At 36.6% G+C, this 26,811-nt stretch overlaps 1 protein-coding gene across 2 annotated transcripts in view; it reads left to right on the forward strand.

Moving 5' to 3' along the window:
* The first annotated feature begins 1,329 nt into the window (after window positions 1–1,329).
* LOC114481385 (testican-2) overlaps window positions 1,330–26,811 on the forward strand; it is a 36,974-nt gene continuing 11,492 nt past the window's right edge. For both annotated transcript variants that reach the window (XM_028476180.1, XM_028476181.1), the window contains exons 1-4: window positions 1,330–1,551; window positions 20,157–20,165; window positions 21,575–21,620; window positions 26,367–26,481. In XM_028476180.1, the coding sequence (XP_028331981.1) occupies window positions 1,378–1,551; window positions 20,157–20,165; window positions 21,575–21,620; window positions 26,367–26,481 (344 nt within the window). In that variant the 5' untranslated portion in view covers window positions 1,330–1,377. The remainder of the gene's footprint in view (window positions 1,552–20,156; window positions 20,166–21,574; window positions 21,621–26,366; window positions 26,482–26,811) is intronic.

Below are 26,811 nucleotides of genomic sequence, written 5' to 3' on the forward strand. Positions count from 1 at the left end.
TAAATATTAACTTTTTGTGCTGATGGAAGAATCTACACATACTAAGAGCTGGTTGATAGTCACATCTAGATTAAACTAAACTTCTTTTTTAAATCACATATTACTTGGTTTGATATGGAACCAATACCATACAATGCATCTTTAGTGGATTTGACAAACATTTCCATTCTTGACAAAATATGTATTGATTTCACTCAAAATATAAGAATTATTTTTAATTTTTTCCTTTAAAAAAATATGGCATTGTATAATTACATATATATATATATAACCTGCATTCTGCTGAGCTGCCACTAGGAGGGACATTCAAAAAATACCTTAATTATGGGCGTTACTGCTGTAGCACTAAGACACGCCCACTCAGGCAACGCTGTGTGTAGAAACAGACGGTAATACACACAATGATGTGTCTGTACACACACACACACACACACACACACAGCGAGTTCATAAGCTGAGGTGTGTCACTACAACCACGCACACAATCACTACGAGAAGTTCACACAGTCTTACAGACGCCATGGTAAGACATACACACGCAGAGACAGATGGGAATACACATAGCATAGACGTGTGTGTAAATACACACATAGCATAGATGTGTGTGTGTGTAAATACACATAGCATAGATGTGTGTGTGTAAATACACACATAGCATAGATATACACACACACAGGTTGATGAATCCTCTTATTAAAACACAATCTGATCTTTATAGAATCACAAACATCACTTTATAGCAGATGTCTGACACACACACGTTAGACTTCCTCATTGAAACTGTCAATCAATGCTTACCGAGGTCTGTGATTGGAGGACACCTCTCAGGTTTTATAGGAGGGGCGGGGCCAACAGTCAAAGCGATGACTCAGGGGAATCTAAATAAACCGTTTCAGCCAATAGAAAAATTCAGTTGTAATAGCAGCGTTCAACCCTTAGAGGGCAGTAACCTGACATTTTCAACTAAATATGCAAAATTAAAATAGTTTGACTAAAATGGTGAAAGTGGGACTAGGATTAATAAACTATATTCCAGAAACACTGGGGGGGGTTTAGTCACTGTTTAATGAAACCTTTGTGTCAATCAGCACTTTGTGTTATCGTTGAATAATAAACAAAACAATTTTAATAACTTCATAGATCTGCTCTCATTGGATGACAGTGTGTGTTAGTTTGGAAGCAATAACCAGAAATAAAAGTGAAGTTATGAATTAGTTAAGATTTAGATTTAAATGTGAACTCTCTCTCTCTCTCTCTCTCTCTCTCTCTCTCTCTCTCTCTCTCTCTCTCTCTCTCTCTCGGTCTCTCTCTCCTCTCGGTTTCATTCAGTGTGTTCAGCACACACACACACACACACACACACACAGGTCCAGCATCATGGTGGTCGTCAGAGCCGTGGTCTGGCTCATTCTGCTGGGTCTGATGGGGACCCCCTCGCTCCAGGTGGAGGTGACAAGTCGGACAGAAGCTGGAAAAAGCCCCGGGAATGATGATCCGTGGCTGTCAAGCATCAGCAGCAGGAAAAGCAAACACTGGAACCGCTTCAGAGACGTGAGTCTGACACGCACACGCACACGCACACATGTTGTTAACATTCATGTGATTAAACCTCAACATCTGCATTTAAACCCCAGTATATATGTACAGTTTAATTGTTGTAATGTATTTACATCAGTCACGTGTTACAGTCCAGCAATATTTAACCATTATGATTAAATAAATAATCTCATAAACCTGTGACTTTGCTATGGAAATTTAACAAAATATATAAATATATTGTAATTCAAAGGCAAAGTGTGTGTGTGTGTGTGTGTGTGTGTGTGTGTGTGTGTGTGTGTGTGTGTGTGTGTGTGTGTGTGTGTGTGTTACTAAATCCAGTAAAATATATATAAATATTCATATGTAGTCAGTAAACTTAGGAACAGAATCATGAAATAAAAGTAGATCCAGATGCTGAAATCAACGCTGAACAATCTGAGACTTTTATTTTGAAAGAATCCAATCAAAGAAGAAAAATGATAGGAACCAAATAAAACCTGTGCACAGTCTCAGGGAATAAAACTATATTTTATAACTGAATAAATCCGCCTAAATCCATCGTTTTCCAGAAGGTCTAGAATCATCTGTAACCTGCAGAAAATCATTTATTGATCGACCTTTTTTTCACAATTATTTTTTTATATTATAAATTTACTCTGGATTCCAAGATTTATTCAGGGTCAAACGTCACGCTGACGTCTAAACATTAAACTAGTGACATATTCAGGCTATTCATCATATGCTGCAAGATCCAAGTATAACAAGCTGTTCCGTGGGAATATTTAGCACCATTGCTCATAGTGTTTCTGATTCACACACAATAAATCATGCTCATTTGTACAGGACTCTATGATAGAGATGTATGGAAGCATAATTCAATTTAAAATGGATTAACAGAAATGTTTTTTTCATTTTCAGAATACAGATGCATTTTTTAACTCATAAATTAAATAAATAATCAAAATTGCATTTTCATTTTTTCAACTAAAGAAAGCAAAGAGGTCATTGGATTTTTGTTTTCATGTGTAACATAATTTAATTTGATGCTCATTTAATGAATGTACGTTTCAAAGAGGTTGAAGGAAAATGATTCTCATCCAGTAGAAAAAGTTGTTTTAATTCTTCTTTATTCAGTGTTTGGTATCATTGATGACACAGTTATTAAAAAGATGTTTCACACCATGAATCTGTAGATTTAACAATAGATTTAAGGCTGTGTCTCAGGAACTGCAGTTGTTTGATCTCATGGACGGGACAGAAAAGACCTAATCAGATCAGAATCAGATCAGATCAGATCAGAATCAGATCAGAATCAGATCAGATCAGATCAGATCAGAATCAGATCAGAATCAGATGCTTCAGCACCTTTGGCCAGATTAGGTTTCATGCAGAAACGTGTTGATGACCCCCCTAATGCATAGGTTAGCTGATACCCAAACAACATACTGTATATATATATATATATATATATATATTAAGTTGGACGTTGACTTTTAATAGTTCTGTAAGAATTTTGGATCTTGTGACATTTTAAACAATAACTAATATTTTCACTTAATATTTAGGATTACGTCAATAGTATTTTACAGATTTTGACAAAATTTTAACCAAAGATAGACCTTATTTTGGAGAGGATCCAGATCAATATACTTATTATGGATCAGTTTTAAGAAGTTTTCGTCATTGATTAATTTATTAATCAATTGTTCATTATATAATTTTTTTATATTGGGGGGTGTCCATACAGTTAGTTATTAATGGGGATAGACATTAGTTCCAAGCCTTATAAAGTGTGAATAATCCTAGAACCAATATCTGGAACTGAGGATATTTGATGTTTGGTGGAGGTTTGAACTCTGAATAATATTGTTTGATGCAAAAATATCATAGATTTGATTTTTTAAAGGTTTAGAAATCTTTGAGATTGTGCTGAATGGTGATTGGTCTAATGGACGACCTCCAAATACTCTGAACATTCAAACAAACCCTTCTTTGTGTAATTGCTTTGTTTCACCACCTGCACTATTGTGTGTATGTGTGTGTGTGTGTGTGTGTGTGTGTGTATACAGGTATGTATGCACACCTGGAGCAGTGTTACTGTAATGTGTGTCTTTATGTGCTTTATCATGAAAGTTCTGTGAAACGTGTTTCCTGGATACCTGCAGTACCGCCAGCATGTGATCATTGTTACTGCACTTTAGGACTTTGCACTTCTACATCGTTATTACTCTGAATACCTTTTCTAACATGTTCTTTATTCTTATATTGAACTGTTTGACTAACGTTGGCCTGCCAAGGCATTTAGGATGAAAATTACTTCTGCCTATGATCGTTGCAATTACATTTTCCCCTTCTATCAAATATTAAATCCAAAATATCAAAGTCAACTGAATCTAAAAACGTCATGTTTAAGTCACATCTCATTGTGGCAAGTTTTCTATTTGACATTGTGAACGTGTAGCAGGAAGTTGGGCTTCAAACTAACAAATGTCAGTCGTGTTTCTTCCTCTGTGCTTATTGTAACTCTATTAAAAATAAGATTTAAGATATTTACCATAAGAAGCTCCTTTATGTGGTCTCCCTGTACTGTTGTAAATTATCTACAGAAGTCACAAACCTGCACATTTAGCTTTATTATTATGATTATGGCGTTAAAAACGTGCATGTTAGCTTTGGTAGAATCCACAGAATCACTGTGTGATGTGTTGATGGAAGAAAGAGAAGTGGCATCTGGAGATGTAACACAAAGACACTGTGAGAACTTTACTCTGTCAGCAACAACAAACACCTTTTTCTAAAGATATTCACTAAAGACTAGAACATGTTTGCCAAGAAATTATGTAAAAATAATGATTAGATGTTTGAATGTTTAATTAGTCGTCTGTTTCTTTTCTATATGAAGGAAAACAATTAATGTGAAAGTGAAAACAGTGAAGTTCATTTGTTTGAATGAATTCTGATGAATCTGCTGTCATTCAGACTAATAAACATCAATGTGTCACCACTGTGGGTTTAGATTAGAATATTCATCTACCTGTGTTTAATCAAATACTAATTCCATATACGCAAAAGCAGCGCTTAATTTGTCATCCATTTTTGACATTTTCTGCTTAATTTATTCACAGTCTGGCTTGCATCATTGGTGGGAGTGTGCTGATATGAAACGTTGATGCTTTCTTTCTAAAGCCCACATAGGAAACTGGTGGTCCGGGGTCCATATGCGGCCTTTGGCCTGATTTTGTGCGGCCCTAAATTGTGATCCAAGATGTTCATTGAATACACCTGACAGCACAAAAACATCAGAAAATAAAATGATGATGACAACAAATTTACAGCAACAATATGGTATGACTTTAAAAACAGCCAAAACTATTTCACAATTACAGAAAAATACAACAAATAACAACAAAAATGCACAAAATAAGTTCAGAAATACTCCAAAAAACACACACAACTCCTTTGTTCTTTCCCGTATTAATGCTCAGATTGGTCATTATTATAAACGCTGACATAAATGTTGATCATTTGGCCTTATGAACATACAATCACCATTTAGTGGTAAAAGTTGCCCATCTCTGCTGTAAGGACAGTGTCGTCAATAACCCCTAACTGTTAAAGTATGATATGATGAGTTACTCCATCTGGTATGTGTTGTTGTTGTTTACTAGTGGTGTAAATAGGAGGGTTTGATTAATAAGCATAGTGTATAAATGAAGTCCCTGTACATATAATATATGTATCATATATAATTATCTACTGTAGTGTTGAGACAGAATGAGCAAAAACAACAGCTGGAGAGGCAGGTGAAAAACCATTAAACTACATTGAGGATGTATAAATATTGATAAGATATTTATGATCAGTAATATTCCCACTGTGAACCTGAACAGATTACACACAAAAATACACAAATAATACTTGTAGTTTGTTGTACGGCTGTGCAATAATCAAAATTCAATTACAATTTGGATTATTACACTCAAGGATTACAAAAAACAATCAAGAAAAAACAATTATTAAAAAATAAAATAATGAAAATCTTTTCCTTTTAAAAAAAAATTATACATATGTTTTATTTGGTAAATAAAACAAACTTCTTCAGTTTAGGATATATAAATATATAAAGCTTATCACACGAGAAAAACTATTAATACTAACTTTGAGTTGTTTATTACATCTGTTCAGTGACATTTACAAAAAGGAACATACTTGATTAATATTAATACTTTGCACCTTTTTATTGATTTGCATTCAAATAATATATTTGTGCAAAAGTGAACATACTTGATTATAGTGTTTGAAGGATTTTATTTATGTATGAAGAATATATTTTAACATAGTTTTGTACAAAAAATTATTAACTTTTTTTGGCTGACAATTAATTGTTTGAATAATCATGATTTCAATTATGACTAAAATAATGGTGATTGTTATTTTATTTTTATAGTTTGTTGTTTTAAATAAAAATATAACTACCAGATGTTTTCTGTTCACTGAGCTTTCATCCAGGTGTGCATGTGTTAGTCCAGCTCTGCAGTCCTGTGGACAATGCTGTAGCTGTTCGCTCTTCTTCTTCTTCTTCTTCTTCTTCTTCTTCTTCTTCTTCTTCTTCTTCTTCTTCTTCTTCTTCTTCTTCTTCTTCTTCTTCTCTTCTTCTTCTTCTCTTCTTCTTCTTCTTCTTCTTCTTCTTCTTCTTCTTCTTCTTCTTCTTCTGTATTTAATGAGAGAAAATTGCTGCAGTGTTTTTTGGGAAATGCTTGTGGTCTTGATTTATTTTTATTTTATTTTATGAGACAAAATGCAACCAATCATCAAATGTTATTTGTGCCCAAAATACAAATTAATTCAGAACATAGAAAGCAATAATTAGAGTAATGAGATGTTTCTTCAGTTTTACCCAGAACTCCCAGCTCACTTAGAAAACATCATTAAAATTCATTCTAGAATGTTTAAAATAACAGGATTGAACCCGAGTACTTATTTCTATATTTTAAATGCTGATGTATAATCCCACTAAACCTACACGTGTCTTTGTTTATCTGTAAAATAACCACAAACACCCTAAAAAGACACATTACGCAGCAACGTTTTCTTCTGCTCTGAGCATCAACCTCAGCCTTTTCATTAGCCTCCCACAGGATTCACGCTCCACCGCTAACAACCAGTGTAATTATGGATTTGAAAAATTAGAGTAAGAGGGCAATGTGTGATTGTAGAAAACATGATAATGAGGCATAATATTAGTAAAAAAGCAAATGGTGGCACAAGGGTTAAGAATTTGAATTTGGAGAAGCCATGATGGTTATTTTTCTATATTTCTCCATGTTGATTATAATGAAGGTGAAAATGTTAGATTTATAGCTGCTGCTCAGAAACAACTCTCAGTAAAAAAAGAGAGAGAGGTGAGATCCTACTAACGTAAGGATGGGCTCAAAGGAAACTTTTCATGATCAGTGGTTATTTATGGACTAGAAAAGAAAAAGGTGAAGATGTTCTCCTTCTCAGGTGGTTCCTCTCCTTCCTTGGAAGCTAGAGCTGATTTTGGCTGCGTCCAAATATTCTCTCCTATCTCCTTTCCTATCCACTGTTCCTTAACCTCGTGGGTGATGTAACAGGGTTAAGGAAAGGTGTTAGGAGAGGAGTTAGGAAAAGGCCATCACGTGTGTTTTGACAATCAGACACACTTCCACGAGCTGACGTAATAATCTGACGGCCGCGATGGTTAGTGAGTGAAAAAACGACTCATTTCCATAAATGGACTAAAAGTTCATTTCTAACACTTTCCACTGATATAATGTCATAAATCACAGGTTTGAATATAAATCAAAGGAAAAGGTTGCCATGGCTACGAGGAACTAAAGATAAACTAAAGAATGTCACATAGAGAATGGTTGATCACACTCACCTTCTACTCACTAATATGAATTATGATGAATAAATCATGTGGATAAAAATGTTTATGATCCCTTTTTATGTCAGTTACATATCATAAGATTATTTAAAGTTCATATTATTGCATTGGTAACTTACATGATCTCCTTGTCGGTCATTGTGAGTTTCTGTGAGCGCTCGAGTGTGCGTTTCCCTTTAAATGTTGTCGCCACAAGGAATTGTGGGTCATCATTATGTGGTCTCCTTTGGTGAAGGATGTATCAGTGTTTGCTAGGCTAAAGGTGGTTATAAAGGAAGCATTGAGACTCCTTTCCTGAGCTTAAAGAAAATGTGAACGCCATTTATCATGGCCGCCACTTAAACACTTCTGGGGGTGAAGGAACAGTGGATATGAAAGGAGATAGTAGATAGGAGGGACTATAGCCTTAGATTAATATGATTGGTAATGAAATGTGTATCAGACCAAGCAGCTGCAATGGCAGGACTAATTCATTCCTTTTAGACACTACCTTCTCTGTTAGTTGCTCAAACGTCAGCCTGAATAATTATCCATTTCAAGGTTCTTCTGGCTCTATTGTTCATGCATTATTTATGGTGGCATCTGCCTGAGTGTTGTCTCAGTGCAGCTGAAGCTCCTCCATGTGCTGCTGGCAGTCAGATTAATACTGTTACTCTGGGTGTTCTTCCACGGATGGCACGCTGAACGCTGAAGGTTTTCACTGAAAATCAAGGTTTTTAATGAACACTGAAGTATTGTATTTATTTATTTATTTATACAGGTAGTCTCATTGAAACAAGGTCTCATTTAAAAGCTCGACAAAATTTAGCTAAATTTAAACAAAAGCAGATTCACTAAAGATTTGTTCTCTTTATGTAACTCCCATCTGCCTTGGAGACGGCTAACTTGTTAGTCCAACATGTTTTTCGTTTACACGGGATCCCTGTGGACATCGTATCGGATCGTGGACCTCAATTCTCTTCACAAGTATGGAGAGCATTCTGTCAGGCCATTGGAGCGTCAGCCAGCCTTTCAGGTTTTCATCCACAGTCAAACGGTCAAGCAGAGAGGGCAAACCAATGTCTCGAAACTGCCCTTCGTTGTGTGACAGCCCGCCATCTACTGCTTGGTCCACTTTTCTTCCTTGGGTTGAATATGCACACAATTCCATGTCAAGTTCTGCTACTGGACTCTCTCCTTTCATGGCTTCTCTTGGTTTCCAGCCGCCTCTGTTTCCTGCACAAGAACGGGAGGTGGCTGTCCCATCTGTTCAGGCCCATCTTCGTCGGTGCCGAGCCGTTTGGAATACCGTCTGTTCTGCCCTCACACGTTCTGCAGCTCGTAGCCAGCAAACTGCCAACCGCCGTCGCACGGCAGCACCGGTCTACCAAACAGGACAGAGGGTGTGGCTCTCTTCCCGTGATCTGCCCCTCCAAGTGGACTGCAAGAAACTGGCTCCGAGGTATGTGGGACCATACGAGATTGAGAAGATTGTGAACCCCGTCTCTGTCAAACTTAAAATATCCGCTGCTCTACGAGTTCATCCTGTGTTCCACGTTTCCTTGATCAAGCCCGTCATGTCCAGTCCTTTGTGCCCTCCGGCCGTCCCCCCGCCTCCCTCCCGGCTCGTTGAGGGTCATCCTGCCTTCATGGTTAGTCGGATCCTGGATGTGCGCCGCCGGGGGCGTGGATTCCAATTTCTTGTTGATTGGGAGGGTTATGGCCCTGAGGAGCGGTCGTGGGTTTCTCGTCGCCTTATCCTGGACCCTGGTCTACTGAGGGACTTCTATCGCCGGTTCCCTGACAGGCCTGGTAGGACGCCAGGAGGCGTCCGTTGAGGGGGGGGTCCTGTTATGTTTTTGGCCATATGTGCCTGTTTTTGTCTCCCTCTTGTGGCTCTTTGTTTTTCTTTTAGGCTTGGTCCTGGTGGGGCGTGGACTCCGAGCAGGCACACCTAGTTCCAATGATAAATGATATTACAATAGAAAAGGTGTCGAAAAAATTTTTTTGGAGATGATTATTGATGATAAACTGAATTGGAAACCGCACATCAGACACATTCAAAATAAAATCTCAAAAAGTATTGCAGTGATTAATCAAACTAAGCATGTGCTGGAGTATAAAGCGCTTCATCTGCTGTACTGTTCTTTGGTCATGTCGTATCTGACATATGGTATAGAAATTTGGGGTAACAATTACAAAAGTTCATTACATTCCCTTTTCATACTCCAGAAACGAATAATCAGAACAATTAATAAGGCTGGATATTATGAGCACTCCAACAAATTATTTCTGCAATCTAATCTATTAAAACTGTATGATTTAGTTGACTTTTATACGGTACAACTATTATACAAAGCTACAAAATCATTGTTACCAGCTAAAATTCAAGAACTATTTGAATGAAGAGAAGGGGATTATGATCTAAGAGGATGTATGATCTTTAAAGTGCAGATGGTGCATTCAACCAGAAAAAAGATGTGCATTTCTGTGCTAGGGGTCTGGCTTTGGAATAGGTTAGAGGAAGATCTTAAGCAGTGTCCAACTCTTTTCAAATTCAAGAAAAAGTATAAAGAAAAAGTTTTACTTGAATATAGTGCCGATGAAAGGATTTAAATTCTATTTGCTACGTAAACAGTTGCATGATGCAGAAGCTGTACATGCGCCTGGTTATGGATATCATTATGTTGCTTGATTATTTCTTCGGATGAAAAATGTAACCACTATTTTTGTTTACGCAAGAGTATAGTAAAACTGTGAAAGTACTGTATGGATAAAATACTCTAAGAAGTAAAATTATTTTCAAAAGTTACTCAAGTTCATGTACGTGAGTAAATGTAATTGAGTACTTCCCGCCACTGGAATTGAGTTTTTTTTTTCTTCCTTTTTAATTATTATTTAGAATATAAGCGGATTGTGCAAAATCACCAGGAAATGTAACCATTTATTATATTGATTACGGGATAGGTGTATATAAGCTTTTGGCTTCAGCCTATTCCCTTTTTGAGCTACTGTAACAGAATAATGTGAATGTGAATGTTGTAGGAATGCAAAATGTAAATTGCTCAAAAATAAATAAAATCAATCAATCAATCAATCAAAAAATCAATTACTCATCACTGCAATACAAAAGCCTCAGACTCACCTCCACTCATGGTTGGATTGTTCCGTCTATGCTGCGGTACTTCTGCTCTAGAGATATCCTGAAGTCTATGCTTTTTGCCAAGTTTTATTTTTGATTCTGGACTTTTATTCCTCTAATACCCGAGCCTGCTCTGGAGCCACTCCCAGGATCAAGCCAAGCCAAGAGGACACTTTTTGTTAAATAAATTCACGTCGACCCACACTTTGGGTGTTGTGTTTGTTTATGGGTCCATGTCAATGTCTATGAAGCTTTAATTTGACTTGAGGGTGAAACTCAGTTTTTGGCCAAATCTTAACAAATGAATCTCAGATTTTGCTCAAAGCTGCTTGTTTAAAATAAAGCTATTCCTCATGATGATCTGATCACCTGCATAGGGTGTACATTATGTTTCAGATAGCTGCTAACAGCTTTTTTATAAACCGACACGTATTATTAAATTAGTTCAGGAGTTTACGGTGTCTTATTTTGAAGGAGCGAGATAATCTTCTAAAACAAATGCCTAGTTTCAGGATGCATAGCCTTCTTGGGAGTGGATATTTTAATGTGGCTATGAAAATGAATATTAAACACAAATGTGACTATGATTTGTGTTACTCAGATAGATGTTGCATAGATAGACTTGGCATTGATAGCACAGAAACACATTCAGAGGTCATTACGGTTAGAATGTTTGAATGTGTTTATTCCACCTTTTGTTCTAAAGTACGTGCAATAATACAAAGTGCTCAAGTTCAAACTGGCTTTGATGAATTCATTGCTTCTGGCCAGAAATCACTTATGTTTGACACAGCAGGGCACGCACTGTACTAGTTGACCAAGCTTCAAAGACTTTTAGGACGTGCTCCCGCCTGCCTAGTCCCTGTGCAGTCCACTCTATTTCTGATATTCTCCAAGGACGTCATACGTTTGACTGTCCCTCAGCTGAATGTGACAGAGTTTGGTGGCTGAGGCTTTTCCTACGACTGCAAGAGCAACAGAGAAGTGTGAAGGTCAAACCTGCGGGAACTGTTAACCCGTCTGTGACAAGCTAACTATAGAATAAGAGGCTCATGGTGCATATTTGTGTTTGTTCATACGTGGTACAGTGACACAGACTGTTGATTTGTTGCATCGTTGGGATAAAAGATCCCCAAAAGTCATATTAAAATGATCTGAATAAAGTCAATCCTGATGTAGAGATAATACTTAATCACTTCCCCCTCAAAACAGAATCTCATTTAAGCGTGAAGTTGTCATTGATGCTACGTCTCAATGTGTCTCCAGTTTTACTGTAATATCCCGCTCACACTGTGAGACATTAGTATGATCAGCAGCCACAACAACCTTATTTGTTCTTATGATTATAATAGAACAGAACCAGCTAGCCTTTTTACTGAGCTAGCTCTGTTAGCGCTCTATCCACTGCTGTATGACAAAGCTGATGCTTTCTCACCTCATGTCTGACACATACAGTACTAATAGTGCTACCGTAGTTTTGCAAACAAATCAAACTTCTTCCATTAATGCCCTGATGCTTATTCTGCTGATTCAGGTTATTTTACTTATATTCTCACAAAGATTTGGTTTTTAGTTTTAGACGAGCAGCGTCCAAACACATAAAGCACTTTTGACAGCGCTGACAAAGACAAAGACAAGGTGAAACTGCTATTGACTGTAATAGACCCAGCCTTAGATCCTGATGTGAATTAAAGATGTGTTGGTATTATTTTAGCACATTTTGCCTCCTTGGATGAGTTCCCTTTGATACTGACCTCTGTAAACTAGAACGAGCCATGTTCTGTAGATCCTTGTGTCTGTCCTTTAAAAACTCACTCTAATCACTGCGTCTGCCAATGTTTTCACTGGCATTTATTTATTTCTTTCTTTCTTTGTTTGTCAGGAGAATGACTTTAAAAGTACCTCACCTTTAAGTAAAATTTAAATCAAAATATGTCATGCCATTGAAGATTCCATTAATATTTGGAGGGGATCCAGATTAATACAGTGATTCTGGATCAGTTTCATAAGTTAAAGAATTCCCTTTCTCTCATAGGGTGGAGAAATCAATGCATCGTCATTCAGACATAGTAATCAATAATCTATTCAGACATTTCCAATAATCGTTTATTTAAATGGTAAGTTACAAGAAATGCTGTAGAAGGATGTTTAAATGGATTAACTGATGTTTTAAAACCACTACAGTACTTGAGCTGCGTATGTAGTTTATGTATAATAAACTGTATATGATCTATCATTTAGAACAGCTCTTTGTGTTCATTGTTTAATGCTGCTACGCTGGCACGTTACCATGCAGTTCTAACTCAACATATTACAAACGTCCTCTTCTGATTTAACAAAGAGTAAAAAGGTGAATTTATCTCTGTCTGCTATGTTTTTAAAAACACATTTCATCAGTGGTTACAGCAAGAAACTAAGAAATGATGTAGAAAAAGTGCATCGAGATGCATCGATTCATAATCAAATCATTACATCATTCATTTTTTTAAAGTTAAAAGCACATGAAAAGCAAAAATAACCACAATAGTGTTTTTACTGTTTAATATAAACCACTGCTGCTGAATCTAGTTTATTTTATATCTGATAATGAGTTACATATAGTTATGGTTGATAAATATCTCTGATTTCCTATAATTAAACATAGCCTAACTATTGGGATATTCTGGTGTAATAACCACAATATTTACATTACTGTCTAATGGGACCAGCTTTGTCTGTGAACACGTGAAATATAATTAAAAATATTGAAAAGTGGTAATAGTTTTATGCCAAAATTTTGGCTGAGCTCCCAGTAACAGCGACATATTATTACCAGTGGGAATGTTTTTGATGATATTTCTCCCTCTAATCACGTCCGTAACGTGCGTACAGCTCTGATCACAGATATATAGAAGGTAGATGAGCCACTCCTTATGAAAAAACTATGTTCAGCTCCATCCACAGCTTGAAGAAGACGGTGATGACGTAACAGACAATTGTCGACAAATACATTTGTCGGTGACTAATTCTGTTATCGTTTTTTGTCGACTAATCGTTGCACCCTTAATCGTGAGGTACCTAAAGATTCCTATACTCTCTCTTACCTACTGATCTTTTTTTTAAGTCGGTTTGATCTTGAATGCACATACAGGAGATCTTACATTTGGACCTACTGTATCAATGTATTAATTGGATGGACATTTTTCCCACGCCTTAAAGTGACCCAGATAACTCTGAATATCTGGAAAAAAGACATATTTGGTGTTTGGTGGAGGTTTGCGCTCTGAGTGCTCTGGTTATGTTTGCCAGCTCAACTTAGAGGACAGAATGTTCAGAACCTAAATTTAAAAAAGAGAAACTATTGTTGGTGTGGGTGGGGCTAATTGGTGTGAATTCACCAACATTGATCTGTTAATGTAGGCTGATAACTGTGTGGTTTGGTGATTGATCTTGATCTCTATGTGTGTTTTTTCCTATATTGTATATGCTGAAGCAGTTCAGCTCAGTGGAGTATGGACGACAAAGCATAAGCAGCTAACTCCCTGAAGCATGTGTGCAGAGCTCAACCTGAGAGCTTCATTCTTTTCTTTCCATTCTTTGTTTTGTAAATTCCGGAGGTGGGAGCGATGGGAGGCTGCCAGATGTTTCAAAGTTTCTGCTTGGCTCAGCAGTAGATTCCACCCAATCCATTTTTCTGGCCTTGTCCCACTCTTTTTCCAATTACTGCATTGCTCAGAGCATGTGATGCCTTGAACCAACCCTGGAGTCTTTGTGTTTGATGTGTCACTTCATCTGTGATTTGAGACCACAGCTTACAAAGAAGAAAAGCTTTATTTCTGTGATGCAACTTCCAGAAACTGACTCGTCTTCCCCAACGGCAGGGGTTGGATTGAAAAACACTTCATCAAACAGATGAAGTGTTTTCCCACGTCTCGTCGGATGCAAAATCAAGAGTGTTTTATCTTTTTTTATCTTAGCTCCTCATGGAATGAAAATGTCATGGTATAGAAAATAGTTCCATCCGTCAGCAGAGGCTGATCCCCTCAGTGCTGCTAATTACTCATTTATTTCACTGTGATGTAAACACTTCTGTTAGATGAATGCTTGGGTTAGGTAGCTGTGTGATATCGCTGCAGATTGTGCTCCGTACTGTACTGCATTGCAGGCAATCGTTTAACCCTGTGGAACAACACCTTTGCCTGCAGGCCCCCCCGAGCTCCCCAGCCCAGACCATCAGTTTAATCTTGTGCTGTGTTGCTGTGGCTGTGACTTAATCCCATAACACTTTGGTATTTTATTCTTTTAGTCGCTTCAGTTTCTTCTTATTTTGTATTTTGATTACATGTAATCTACCTTAGATCATTTGGAGGGATTAGACAAATACAAGTCTGATGTTTGTACTTAAGGTAAAGCATCACTAGCTGGGTTTCCATTACAGATTTTTGCAAAACAAAAGCGATATTTCTAAATGTTGACAAAGTATAATTGCACTTTGAACATGTTTCCATTGAAGGTTGTTTTGGGCTGCAGGACGCTCCTAACCTCCTTATTACGCTCTGCATCCCTTTGTTGTTTCACATCTAATGTGGCAGTAATAATTTTTTAAGTCTAACACTAAGACATGTCCTGTTCTCCTCTTCTGTTTACATGTACCACGTTATGTTTACTTAGCCAGAAATGGTCACGTGACCAGGTACGTCACGTCCTGTGACGTGTATTTGCAGATACAGAGTGTTTTTTTTATTCAGGTGTTTCCATCACCAGTTTTTTGTTTTTTTTTTACCCAAAAGCTAAAAGACACACTTTGTCATGAAGAACTTTATTGTTCCTGAGGTGTTTAGACAGCGGGTTACACAAGGACAGAAACATTCCCTCCACCACTCATTCTCCAGCACGCTGGGTCAAAGCGCCATAATGACACGGTAAAGGCAGGACGCACTCCCACTGCTTCTCAATAACTACAGCGAGATGGAGGGTGGGACTGATTCTCAGCACCATGTGTCCATTCACAGACACTTAAAGAAACTTAAACACACAGCTCATCCAGCTACATCAATCAGCCCAAAGCACATTACAATGTAAATGATAGCATCGTGATGGATGAGCGGAACATTTCCTGCCACTTACACAGCAGACGTGTCAAAGTGCTCTAAAGGATGTCAGAACCTCAGCCCGGGGGCTTCTGTTGCCAGACTCGTCGTGACCTGGATCTCCAATCCAACTATTTGGCCGTGTTTATCTCGTTATGGGCTGAGCTAATGTCTTCATGAAGGATGATAAATGACAAGTGGAGCAAATGCAAAATGTCCAGATCATCATTTAACCTCTGACTAGATTTCTGCTGCTAAGCCAGTTTCTTCACAGCAAATGTCATCATCAGAATATCAATAAGGGATATTCTAGAAGATGAAGCATGCAGTTAATATCCAGAGAAGGGGGATTCATCTAAAACAGAGTGTCTAAACTAGTCACCTTAAATGTGTTCATTTTAGCAAGCTAACCTTTAGCATAAAGGTTTTTAACCTTGAGATGGTTTGACTGTTTTCTGTTGTTCTGAATTTATTCTCATTTTGCTTCTTAATACAAACGCATTAATGCTGAATTACTGCATCCTGTTTTTAGTTAAGTTTACCTCACTGACAGTTCTATGGTGTTATTGTTTACAACATTAGTGAATTTAGGATTAAAAAGTTAAAGTTCTGCTGCTGGTTATAAATGTGTGAATGGGTTTGGTCCAGAATACATCAGTGAGATGTTAGTCAGGTATGAACCCAGCAGGTCTCTGAGATCTATGGACACAGGTCAGATAGTGGAGCCCAGAGCTCACAGTAACCATGGTGATGCTGCTTTTAGTTGTTATGCTGCAAAGAAGTGGAACAAACTGCAGCAGAGCTGAAGTCAGCATCACATGTGAACATTTTGAAGTTAAAAGCTCTTCTTTTTCTCTACTGCGTATGATTGAGAGGGAGATTTTTAATCATTTTATTGTTGATTTTTAATCTCTGTTTAATGTTTTCTGCTTTTTAATCATGAAAGCTAATTTAATTGCCTGTTAATGAAATGCGCTATTTAAATAAAATGTCCTTGCATATTAAACCATTGCCACACTTGCCACATTACTGGAACCACAGTAGACCTGAGGCTTAATTCGAGACTCTTCATCTTTAACTTCAGCTTTTTTTGTGTCTTCACAAAGTATTTTTTATTGAGATAGAAAACTTTTCAGATGCAATACATCTAAATATAAACCTTTAGATTTGTTATTTTCCAGCATTAGGATCAATTATCCACACAATTTAAAGATTTATACTAAAAATCCCAGTATATCATTTTCATTTTCTCCTGTGAGAGTTATGTTGAAAATGTTGTATTAGGCCTCGTATCTGCAATAGAGGAACATCATTCTTATATTTGACATTTACATGACAACTAGCTCTGTAATGAGATGATACATGTTGAGTTTTACTGGGATGTTTCTTTTTACCCTGAGGATGAAGTCAAGTCATTACTTCATCTCTGACAGCTTTTAAGGTTCCCAGAGGAAGGCAGTGTGTGTTGTCTTCATGTTACTGCTTTCTTGGTGTGATTTGCACCTAATCTTTAAGTTGATAATGTGGTTCAGGAAAGTTCTATGAATATGATTAAAATTAATTAGAGTTTTTACCTATTTTCTAAACTTATAATAACCATTTTAAGCTAGTTTTTTCTGAGGGTGCCGTGAACAACAATGTGATGCTGATGCTGTGTTGTTGTGTACAGTGGGGGAGGTGTGTGGTTCCGTGTTTTTAGAGCTTGTGCAAGGTGACGTTAACTCAGAGGAGCACCATCAGGCTTTAGGCCAAACACTGTCAGCCTAATACCCAGCCAGCGGTCCTCAAGGAACCGTCACCACATCTGGATTGTCATGCTCCATTAGGCTCCTGGCTCTATTTTACACCAGCTGCATTACCTCGCTGTTGACAAATGGCAAAAGAGGTGCTGTGTGCGATATGAATCATGTGACGTGGGGGAGCCTGCACTGGGAGTACAGTACCTCCATCCCTGTGTTGGGTCAGTAACTGAAGCCTGGCTGAGAATCAGACAGTATTAGCTCTAAACCGTGTCCATGCCCGTACCACTGCTGGCATGAGCAGATAAGACTTCTACCTATAGCACATAATGTTGGTCCCAGTAATCACAGAAGCCCTGGAAATAATTACATAAGTAACTGTTGCACTTAACAAACAATCCATATTAGCAGGCATTGAGGACAGGAGCAGAAAAATGTAAAAGTTTGATGATATTACTTTTTTTTCTGCTGTTTTGTGAAATCAGATTTAAGAATTTCAGTCACAGTTTATTTTAAGTTTTATCCATAAGGCGACACTACGCTGTCATTATCCAGAGCTCTACACTAACTTTCTTAGTTGATCTGTTATGAAATAACATTTCATTTCATTGATACAATTTTAAAAGAAGACGTAACAATTTTTAAAAAATAACATTAAATCATAACAACAGGTTACATTTATTCTGTTTTTTTATTTTACAGAAATGCTGTACATGAATTAATTTAACAGTAACATAACCAACTTATCATCTGCATTGTTTCACCCCATGAATTAAATTGAGAGGGTCCAGCTCTGATAGTGGGGTCTCCTAACCCTCTTCTCCTGGTCAGGGGTCTGTAACCTTTACTCTACAAGGAACCATTTAACCTCATCTCACCTGGATTAAAGTCCTCCTGGAGCCATAAATACCTTCTCTATGAAGACAATACAGTGGATTACATTATATACAGTTACAATTATAGAGAATAATGTTTGATTTAATTTATATTGATCATGTAAATGGAAACTTAAAAACAGTTTAAATTGACATCAATAAATAAAACAATATTTTGCATCTTCAAATTCTTACACATCTCAGTTTACATGAACTCATGGTTATATAAAGAAAAAAAGTCTACAAAAAGTAACATGAATATAACACATGATCATGTGATCAACACATGCTAATTTACTGCTGCCCTTAATGTGAGCACACACTCAGTGAACGACTCGTTATGTCTGGCTCTGTTTGTGGACCGCGTGCACTCCAAAGGATCTCATTGGTGTTTGTACTTGGCTTACGCACCGTTCACTCTGTGGGACGTGACGAGGCCTCAGACGCTCCGTCCAGATAAAAACCCAACAAGATCCACATGAACAAACTTTTAGCGACAATGGGAGGAAACAACTTCCTTTAACAGGAATAAATCTCTGTTAGAACCAGAGGTGGCAGCCATCTGCGTAGACTGGTTGTGGTTAGTAGACAGAAGGACCAACAGAACATGATAGAGAGATAGAACATCAGAGTGTTCCAGCATCATTGTAAACCTGGAGATAGACGACGTGTAAGTAAGACTGGAACGAGCGTGGGATTAGGATTAGGATTAGGATTAGGATTATATAATTTAACCACACTTAATGACAACCTTCCATGTAAACACATGCTAATGACAGCGTAATGTCAGCTTTTATGTATAAAACTTCAAGTAAAGTGTTACGAGAATTTCTCCTGTTCTCTTTCTAGAGTCTAGACTATAAATACCAAATAAATAAAGTATCAGGGAAGATTTTCACGTTTCTTAGGAAAAGTCAAAAAATCTATTTTTTTTTTTTATGCCACTCATTGTAGAAACTCTGACAGTTCGTTGGATCACAAACAGCAAAATACCTCAGAGCTGCTGGGAAATAATGTGTCCCTCTGAAACCTCCTCTGAGCTGAAATCTTTCTCCTGCTGCTTCTCTGTAATGAATTCTTGAATCCGTCTTCTGAAGCCCATCTTGGACATTTGAGCTCGTCCTTGTGCGTTCTGTAAATCGTCTCCAGTGATATATTAGGATGCTGTCACATGCAGTACTGTTAAGTAGACAGGTGTGAGCGCAAGTGTATTAGGTGTGTTTACTGGGTAGAGGTGCTGAAATAAAGCATGCAGTGCTATATTTCTCTCTCACACACACACACACACACACACACACACTGGAGCATTGAATGATGAAACATACACACAGGCTGTGGTAGGTATTGATGTTTAATGTTCATGGCCCGCGGCCAAGACGGAGAAGAGGAATGAAAGGAAAGCAGTCACTCCCCTGTTAGCTCAAGGTTGTACGTTACCGATGCTATTCCTGTCTATGTTGTCAGTGCTACACTTAGTAAATGTGCTGTGTGTGTGTGTGTGTGTGTGTGTTCGGACTGTAAAGGACATCTAGATCATATCTGCCTCTTCCCTTTGAAGATGTGGACCAATGAGCTGATATTTCTCCCTGGGGTGATACGTATGCAGAGGCTTATCTGTAACTTCTGAGCGAGCAGGATGCTGGCGTTTGGCACGTGTAGCAAACGCAGCGAGAGAATGAACCCCTTGGTGATCAGGACCAGCCAGCTGATCTGTTTTGGTTAATAGGTGCTCATAATCCTCAGTGAATGTTTGTGTTAATATACAGTTTATCTGTAATAAACCACCCTGCTTTTTTACACCCTAAATAGGAAGGAAAAAATAACTAAAATGAATTTGAATAATATCTTTAACAATGTGTATCTTTTCTTTCTCCCTTTCATTGCTGCGTGTTGATGTCACAGGAAGTGGAGGTGAGTGTCTCCTTGTGTGTCTATAGAGAAAAGGATTTAATGCACGTGTGTCAAACTCAAGGCTCGAGGGCCAAATTCGGCCCTTAAGAGAATCAGATTTTGTCCACAGGAGAAACTAAAGATGACAGTAAAAAATGAATTATTGTGTAAATAACCAAATAATCCAGTTGTAGATGGACTAAGTGAACAATTTAATGAAACACTACATTTTTAGGGGCTTGTATGTTTCCTTTGTTTAAACCATGTGACTGCAGTCATTTTTTATTTCAAAGTGTGGAAAGAACTTTACATTTTTCTACAAATCTTCTCACAAACAATGGCACAACATTTCTTTCAATTACACAAAAAATGGTGAAAAAATCACTAATTTTTGAAGTGAATTGGACTGATATAGAAAAGCATAATGATGTTAAAGTTGTTCCTATAATCCACAGCACACGTGAGATCAAACTGGTCCTTAAACGATTGAATGTATATCTTTAACGCTGGTGTTGAAGCTAAAACAGTGACTAAAGTGTCCTGTTCCTCAGAGCCCTCTGTGGGTCATCAGCTGAGTGCTAATCATTTTGGGTTATGATCCTTACTGTGCTGACATGAAAATAAAGATGGGATGCAGAGATGGTATCACCCTTACAGTACACCAGGGACGTGTTCTCAAAACACATGTAAATACTTTCTCTGCTCAGGTTTTATGATTCATTTCATCTGAACTTTTGTGTTCACAGCCTTAGAAACACGTTCTCTTTGCTTTGTTCCCTAACGACCGAGAACATTAACACACTATGAAAAATCAAACAAATAGAAGCATTTTCATTTCAGAAAACATTTTCAAATGTATTTGACTGTTATTGAAAATTCTTTATACATTGAAAATAACGAAGATTGAAAATTTTGAGAAAGCAGTGAGAAAAAGATAAATATAAATTATAAGCATTAAACGGTGCTGTTACTATAGATTTTTTTAATAGAATAGAAAATCTTTATTGTCATTGTGAACAATTTACATCAAAATATGGCATTTCTTGTCTAATGTTTTGTGACTGTTAATTCTCTTACTATTGTTAGAGTAATATTTATTGTATAAGTTAAATAAGGACAGTATTGAAAATTCACAAACAAATAAGAATAATTAAGCAAAATAAAACATGAATAAACATTAGTCTTGTTAAATGTTTAATTCAGAAATTATGTCTTACAAATTCATAATCAAATTTGTACATTTATCCATTTTGTTAACTGCTAGTTCTTTTTTTCAGGGTCGTGGGGTAATCATAAATGTAATACAATAAATTCCACTTCAAAGAGTTTAATTTTTCTTTTATTATTCCATTGTTTGATTTTTAAAAACCAGAAGTCATTGACATCATCTTCACTGGTTTGAAACTTAACGCTGTTGGTTTTCTTTCTAGGACGACTACATAAGAAACACGGAGGAAAACACTGGCTCTGATGAAAGTACGTTTTTTTTATGATTATTATTGATCACAAAATGTTTTTCTGTGAGTAAATAAAGATGAATACCTTAAGGAACGTCTTTTCTACTCAGATCCAAAGTCCTCAGAGGAAAGCAATAGTTTGGCTCTGGATAATATTACATGTATCAAACATTCTGATGGCATTTCTGATTCAGCACTCTGTGAAAACACTCTGAGAGGACACCCAGCGTGGGGTGAGCACAGGTCTGTGGTGTCAGAGCTCATGGAGAGAAAAAACATAGTTTGGGATTCAGGAAAATGGTGAAAGCGAGATCTCCAGTCGGATCCATTAGTTTGAAAAGGGCTCAACAGCAGGATCCTCGTTCCTCAGCGGTGTCTGCTCCTGGCAGAGGAGAACATCCAGAGGAATGAGAATGAGCCTCTTTTCAATATTTTCTTTGTATTCAACATGAAGTTAGAAATATCTCCTGTTCACCTCATAAGACATTTCTATTAAACTACACAATTCTAATCATTTTGTCATAAAATGGTATTACTGATGATGACTCATTTTGGGCCAGCATTGATATTTAATCACTGTAACAATGTTATGGATCATTTGGTTTGTTTAATCATTTAGCTCATAACTAAACATTATAACGAGCATACAACAGACTTATTAGACCACATATAACTGATTTACATATTAACATGGGCAACTGGACCCCCAAAGTAAACACACTAAAAATGTAATCAAAAAACACACAAAATGACTTCAAAAGATTTAAAAAAATTAGTTTATTAATACAAAAAACTGCAACAAAAACAACCAAAAACATGCATTACTGAAAAATATACAAAATGACAACAAAAATACACACATGACTCCAAAAACAACCAAAATGACATAAAAAAGAACAATTATACAAAATGAAAGGTAAAAACAATACAAAATGACCACAATGACGCACAAAACCTTTTGTTTTTTCTTGTATTAATGTAAGTAAGTAAGTAGTTTATTTATAAAGTGCTTTTTGCAGATAAAATCACAAAGTGCTGTACAGAGTTGTGGTAAAAGTACAAGTGCAACACAATAGAATAATAAAATGCTCAAATTAGTCCTTACTGTAATGCTAACCTGTATGTTAATATTGTGATAAAATATGCCCAACTCTGCATTAAACTGTTCCTTTAAAGATCATTATTGTTGATTACATGACTTATCAATATTTGTTTCCATTTTAGAAATAAGACGTTTGAGCTGCTTTTGTTGTCAGGAATTTATTTTGAACTCAACTCATGTTATTAAAGAATAGATTCAAAGGAGATGTGAATCATGCATCATTGCCTAATATAGTATAATAGTAAACTGAGATGTATGTTTGTTTTCCCACTTATATATACAGTATGTGTACAGTAGCATCTTAGTAGTAAAAAGGTAGATATTGCTTCAGTTTGTGCTGGAGGGTTAAACTCTTCTTCTATGGTTTCCAAGATTGAAGTAATAAAATAGAACCACACATGATAGCACAGGGCTAATCTGTGCCTGTTCCATTGATGCATTATTATTAGCTCATTAATAGGGTCTCCATAAAAGTTTTTATGCATCAAGATAAGTGTAGGAGGTTGGGCTCAGCTTCAGCTGATGAAGACGAGAGGAGAAGAAGATGAAGAACGTGATCCCTACGGGTGTCAAAACAAAAAGCCTCACATGCTGAAGTGTGGGCGCTGTGCACACACATCACCACTCCCACATTCTACAGACCTAATCAATATTACAATAAATGGAATCAGACAGCAGAGACTCTGGTGATGTGTACCTGGAGGCTGAACACGTTAGGAGACTTCAGACGTGTCTGATGAGGCAGCTCTAGAGTCCGTTAGCTGTTTCTTATTAAAGAGGAACCAATATTTACCCCAACATTATGAAATGTTCAAAACTGAAGCTGAATTTTTAGTTATTCAAAGAAATCAAACCTCCTAGATTGTACACACAGATACTAAATCACGTTGACTCTACTTATTTTTTCATTTCATTTTTTTTGCAAATCTCCACAGGCTCAAAGCTCGTTCCTATATTTGGACAATGTGCATAGAAACTTAGCACTAAATTATGTTGTTGTCTACTTGCAATGCAAAGGCTTTTAGAATGTTTATTATGGGTGATTTACACTGATTTTATTTGATTTATTTTGTTTCTTATTTATTTATTTATTCAGTTTATTTCCGACATGGTTACATTCACTTTTTTTTTTTTTTTTTTTTTACATTTTTTTGTACATGCCGAAAAAAGAGACGAGAGAAGCAGTTTGCTTATCTGGGTCCCGTCCCCTGTTTTACCATCGCAAATTTACATTGGTTTACATGTCTCTCTGGTCAAACATTCTTGAGTTGTTCTGAACAGTCCTTTCTTGCGTATTCTCATCTGTAGTCAGTGTTGTCTATTTAAAATGATTGTTGCTGGTTCTGACTGAAGGGCTTTTGGAATTTTGTGGTACTTGTTGCAATGACAAAGTTTTATTCTATACACAGATGCTACATACAGTAACTGCTACAGCTGAATACAACTCATTTACCTACGACCTTGATTTAAGGTTGAAAATTATACTCGTTTTACTGTTATACTGTAAACTGAGTATTGTCGAGTATTTTACGACTTTAACAATAATGAATGTATCAGTTGTCAATTAAAATAGTCAATTTTGAGATTGCAGTACTTCCTAAAGATGACAATTAATGTGATTTATTTAAAAGAATGTTATTCTCTCACATTTGACACTCAACACTGTGCATGTGTTTCTTAGTATAACAGACATCTTGTTTTTCCCAGAAACACCAAAGCACTTTCCTAAATGTCAGACTGAGTGATGAAACGTCTTGATCGATGTTCCAGTTCCGTCCCAAGATGCATTGTTCATTAGAGGACTTAGACATCAGAGCAGCAAGCCATAGATATACTGATCCTAGCTCAGAAAACTGGCTCTGATCACGGTGTAATAATAAGAAATCTCTGAGGGATTGAATGTCAGCTTCATGCATTTGTTGACATGATTAAATAAGGATTTAAAACCCACAGTCGGCCTCAGACGTTGAAGACAGAACCAAATAATCAATGCAGGTCAATGTAAACAAAGCAGCAGAAGTAGAGAACAAAACCAATCCTTAAAGCTGTTGAAATGTGCTTTTGAATATCACTTTCAGAAAAAATGCAGTGAATTAAGGTTTCATCATCACTGTTTTACAGCACTTACAGTAGTTACTGCCACAACTTGACCTCAACAAATAGAAATATTCTAATATGATTTGTCTACAGGATTTATTATAGCACATTGCTCCTGAATTACAAGGTTGGCAGATCTATATGTACAGATCTATATGTGACATTATGTTCTCCTTACTCTGTTTTGTTTTGGTAGATTTATCTTCTATATCTGCTAAATTCTGGGTCAAAGATCATCCAACATTAGGTGTTAGCTAAACGTGGTATACTGTCAACAGAACCATAAACACAATATTTAAATAATACAAAATAATTGACTTTAAATATTAAGAAGTTGTAAATGAAAATTTTTCCTCACAATTTATGTTTTAAATGACCCTAAAATGCATAATTTAGTTTTATATTATGCGTACGGTTATGACGTCACCGCTTAATCATTATTGCGATAGGATGTAACGTGTGTCAGTCTTTATTATTAGACTGAATATGATTGAAGTGACAGTGTTTTCACTTCAGAACAGTGTTTCTCAAATGGAGGTACGTGAATCCCAAGGGGTACGCGATGGCACTACTGGGGTACTTAAGAGAGAGAGTAGAAAATTAACAAATAAAAGCATAATAAATATGGGGATTTAAAAATACGTATTATTGGTAATAAAAATAAAAAAAACACAAACTGTTTTTTTATTCTGAGAAATATAGAAATTAGAGAAAGGAGTACAAGTTTCAGAACCACTGCCTCAGAATATGTATGTATCTTTTATTTTGTGCATCCAAAAATGGTTTAATAAAAACTACATGGTGTGTAAAAGTTACTATTGTTCTTTTCTCCTTAAGTTTTCTTCTTCTCTCATAGGTTTGATCAGCAGTTAATAATAACCATAACAAATATTAAAATACAAAATAGAGTGAAAAACTACCTCTAACCAACCTGACTAAACAATCAAACTAATTCTTATTATTGTATTGTTCACAGATTAATGAGTATTTACTAGTTTTTTATTTTAGTTTCATTGTCCAGATTTGACTGAGTCTCAAACTCAGGATTCTTCAGCTCAGGATGAAACGAGATGAGTTCACATCCACCTACGGATGACGTAGATATTTTGCGATAGAGGGAATGAGGAAAGCATACAACAAACACTAGAAGATATAGAAGAAAGGAAAACTAAACGGTCTGTGAGAGAGAAAAGACAAGCTGGTGACAATCGTGATGAGATGTGACAATCCAGGAGAAAAAGATGCTCAGTCATCGTTGTCAGGTGTTCTTCCTTCACAGACTATTGACAAAGTGCTGCATCACTAATGACAGCCAGGCTTTTAGCTTTGCACACTTTAAAATCAATGCCCTCATTTGTCTACGCACTTTTCATTCCAGGATTCATGATTTTTATTGCTTAGTGCTGTGTTTTGTGAAAATGAAAGATCATTTTCAGCAGGTTGAATGCTCTGAGCTCCTCCAGTTACTGGGATTAAAAACATATGAAAAAACATCATTTGTTCTTCTGCTGCAGAAACGTAGAGTGGAACACCTTGTGTTTCAATTGTTGTTGTGTGTGTTCACAGCCGTGGATACCACCAAAGACCCGTGTCACAATGTGAAATGCAGCCACCATAAGGTGTGCGTTGCTCAGGGTTACCAGAGGGCCATGTGCGTTAATCGCAAGAAGGCGGAGCACAGGTAAGAGGATGATTTTAAAAAACAACTACATTTTTAACTCTGTATATTGTTAAAGATCATTGTTGTAAACCACCTGTTTCATTTTGATACAATATGATATTAATTATCTGAACAATGTTTGCTGATGTCACAAAGTCTGACACGATATGATTATGATTTGATGGTATTTAGAGGCCTGTGATTAATATTAGACAATTATCTGGGTTTTTTTTCTCATTAAAGAATACAAACACAGTATTGATACATTTTGATCATTTTATTGTCTGACTGTTTAAGGTATTTACATGAAAAACATTCTATGAAAAATATTTTTTCTCACCAACTAAAGTT

The sequence above is a fragment of the Gouania willdenowi genome, chromosome 19 (assembly GCF_900634775.1).
Source record: "Gouania willdenowi chromosome 19, fGouWil2.1, whole genome shotgun sequence".
NCBI lineage: Eukaryota > Metazoa > Chordata > Actinopteri > Blenniiformes > Gobiesocidae > Gouania > Gouania willdenowi.